Source organism: Elephas maximus, chromosome 1 (genome assembly GCF_024166365.1).
Source record: "Elephas maximus indicus isolate mEleMax1 chromosome 1, mEleMax1 primary haplotype, whole genome shotgun sequence".
Lineage (NCBI taxonomy): Eukaryota > Metazoa > Chordata > Mammalia > Proboscidea > Elephantidae > Elephas > Elephas maximus.
Genome location: NC_064819.1, coordinates 117,690,617 through 117,693,891, shown reverse-complemented (window position 1 = coordinate 117,693,891; position 3,275 = coordinate 117,690,617). Strand labels below are relative to the sequence as shown.

Below are 3,275 nucleotides of genomic sequence, written 5' to 3'. Positions count from 1 at the left end.
ATCTTTTTATTAAAATTGCAAGGGAAGCCTTTTGTTCACCTTGTTGTCCACCCTTCTCCTTCATTTATTTTTTAAAAATTTCCTGAAGGGAAAAGAGCAATGGAAATCCAAGTTTCAATGGAGAAGTCTCTCCAAAGTTCTGGGAGAGTAGGGTATGGCAGAGGCTGTGGTCTGTAGGTCTCATTCCTGGCTCAAGCGGCCTACAGATGACCTTAGGAGGGCCACTCCCTCATGGATATCATCAGCAACGTCCTGAAGAATAGCCACCACCTCCTGGCGTTGGGTGTAACTGTCTCGGGCTACCTGGACCAGGGCTGCCATGTGGGCATTGTGCTGGTCTAGGTAGCGCTGCAGCTGGGCAGCTGATTCTCGGGCCAATTCGCTGGCCAGGCGCCGGTTCTCTGCCATCTCAGAGGCAATCATGGCAGTAGCTGGCTGGTGGCGCCTAAGGTTCCGGGCTCTGGGCTGGAGCCTGCGTACTCGGCCCACCCGTGCTCTAGGGGGCACTGGAGACACACCTAGAACCTTTGGGGCTGGTGACCGGGTGTCCTTCTGAGGCTGGTTTCTGTCTGGAGACCCTGGCCTCCTCTGGACTTCTGTTGGAAGAAAGACAGAGAAATCTTAGCTGCTCTCCTCATCCCACTCTTTCCAGGCCCTAGTTTTAAGACTGGAAAAGATTGCCATGATGACCCCAATTATAAACTACGTTTAAAGCAAGAGCCAGTTAAAAGCTAGTGGAAAGATCACTAGGCTTAGAGGCTAGTTTCAGCCTTAGCATTAACTGGCAGTGTCACCTTGTGAAAAGTGCTTTTCTCTGGCTTAGTTTCCTCATCTGTATGATGCAAGGGTTGGAGGTGGTCTCCATTTCCCCTTCATGCTTTAATATGCTGACTCCAACACCTGTAGTGAAATTAGGCTTCTTTAAACTTCACAGAGCTCCAGTTTCTTTGAGGGAATGATCCCCCACCTTGGTTTTATTGTTTATGACTTCCTACCCCACCCAACCCCCACAGCATCAGGGCTTTGGCAGAACATAGTTGGTCACTTACCTGCTCCAGTCCCTTGGGCAGCAGGGCTAATCTCAGTTGTCCTTTCAGCCTGAGTACCAGTCAGACTTTCAGGACTGAGGTCACTGGGCAGCTCTAACACTTCCACTTCCAGCTTAAACTGATGCTCTGTCTCCATGTCCATCCCTGGTTCTGGCTCCTCCTGTTGCAGTTGCTGTAGAGAGTGTCCTTCTGGCCCATCTTCCCTTCTTTGAGTTGGCCAGTTGTGGTGGTCAAGATCCCCTGGCTGGGTCTGCTCCCTGAAGTTGTCTGGGCTGGTGCTACCCTTGGTCTGTAGCACTCGACCCATCTCTTCATAAAAGGGGCAGCCCTGAGGGGCTGCCCCAGAGTGAAGGACCGCCATGTGGGCCTTCTTGTAGGCCACTTTGAGGGCCTTGAACTTGGTACGGCACTGGTGTGGGTGTCGGACATACCCATGTTCATGAAGACGCCTGGCCACATCCTCATAGACTGAAGTGTTGCGACGAACCATTTTCAGACGCCTCTTGATGGTGGGCTCCTCCATGATGGTGAGCAGATGCCGGATCTCTGCTGGGGCCCAGTGCACCCCAGCTGGATCCTGCTGTGGTGCCTGGAATCCTCCTGGCACCCGGCCTGGGGGTGTGAGGGCTGAGGCCATTGTTAGAAGTCCAGAACTGGTCCCTTCTTGGCGCATAGTCTTCCTATTGGAGCAGTCAGGAGGCTGTGGGGCAGTAAGACTGGAGGATTTTCTTTTTTTACGACCTTTGATGGGTGATGGGAGGGGCAGGGTGGACCACCACTAGGCCAGGCTTAATATGTAAAGCTCTGTATTCTATTTCTGCCTCTGTTTCAGAGAGTTTTTGGTTGATGGCTGCTGGCAAGAGGGGAGGGGCAATGTTATTGAAATAGAATACCCAGAGAAGCCCCCTACTGCTGCAGAATTTGCTGTGCCTGCTGCTTTTACTGCTCCTTTAGCAGCTGGAGGTCGTTAGGGCTGCTCCTGGTACAACAGATGTTGCTGTGGAGGCTCCAAGATAGTAGAGCTTGCTAATGTCCTAGGTCCTTGTGGTCTGCCACTGTTTTGATCAAGACAGAGCCTGTGGCAGGGAGGCATGGAACGAGAGTTGTCTCCTGGCTTCTGTCCACGGAGGACTGAGTAAGACTGGCTGTCTGGTCAAGTGTTTCCTCGGCCAGCTGTAGAGACCCCAATCTGACAGGAAGAAAGGTAACTATGGTCCTGTTGCTCTTGTCCCCTCTTGAAGCAAACAGGTGGCTACCTCTAAGTAACCCACAGCAAGTGGCTCTGCCCACCCATGTGTCTGCCTCACCAAAGCGTGCAGAAAGTCTCTGCAAATGTCTCAGCTACACTCAGCCTTTCTGCTTACTTCCCTCCACTTCAATATGGTTCCCGAGCAGCTCACAGGGGATAGGCCAGCAGGCTGGCCAATGAGGAAGCAGGCTCAGGGAGGCGGGACAGCTGCACTCCAACAGACCGGTTGCACTGTTTGCATTCCGAGCCAAACAAACGTCTTTGTTGGAAAATCCCTTTGCTGAAACCGAACAGACCGGTTCCCACAGCACAGTTAGTTGACAGAAATAGCTTGCTGACCCGGAGTGCTTTCTGGGTTAAGATAGTACCACCCACAGCCCTAAAAGCCAGCTGATTTCTCCTGAAAAGAGAGGATCCATATCATGAATATCAGGGCTGGCTTTGGAAGGTCAGGGCCAGCTTTGAGAGGGTGACCTTTGGCCCCACACTTCAGCCCAGGACAAAGGGGAGGAAGAATGTGAAAACTAGGCGTCAGGAACTGCCACACCCCTTTCGTCTAGCCTCTTGCCTATGGCTCCTTGCCATGGCTCGCACACAGTTAAAAATAAAAATAAAAAAGTCAGGCTCAGAACTTTCTGGGGCTCCAGAAAGTTCTCACTCCCAGACACCTGGCCCCAAGTCTGTTTCCCTGTCTTGCTAGCAAAGCACCCATGGGCTGCCTAGAAGCTGGGTTGAGTATCCCAGCTTAAAGCTGGAGATAGAAGAGCATTAATGGCTTCAAATTTTCAGGTCCGAAAAGAGGGACCGAGGCATGCGGTGAAAAAGGCGTGGAGGGCTTACAGAGAGAAGAAGGTATACCAAGTGGAACTTGAGGCAGTGCTGGTTAGTTCTACCTAGCTTTACCCCCTACAAATTAATCATTTATTAGCACTGATTTTTAAAGTCAACGCTTTCTTGTATCTATCTCCATGTTTACC

At 51.5% G+C, this 3,275-nt stretch overlaps 1 protein-coding gene across 1 annotated transcript; it reads right to left on the bottom strand.

Annotated features, from left to right (window-relative positions):
• LOC126071126 (zinc finger and SCAN domain-containing protein 20-like) lies at positions 1-2,403 on the bottom strand. The gene is made up of 2 exons (XM_049875399.1): positions 1,050-2,403; positions 1-596 (listed from the first exon to the last, which is right to left on the bottom strand). Exons 1-2 carry the CDS (start codon positions 1,720-1,722, stop codon positions 181-183), a joined length of 1,089 nt encoding a protein of 362 aa, XP_049731356.1. The 5' UTR covers positions 1,723-2,403; the 3' UTR covers positions 1-180.
• Between the last annotated feature and the right edge of the window lie 872 nt (positions 2,404-3,275).

Excerpts from the sequence above, each read along its gene's own strand:
- LOC126071126 (XM_049875399.1), bottom strand. The coding sequence starts at position 1,722 with ATGCGCCAAGAAGGGACCAGTTCTGGACTTCTAACAATGGCCTCAGCC. Across the intron at positions 597-1,049 it reads TGCCCAAGGGACTGGAGCAG|AAGTCCAGAGGAGGCCAGGG; the intron begins GTAAGTGACCAA and ends TTCTTCCAACAG.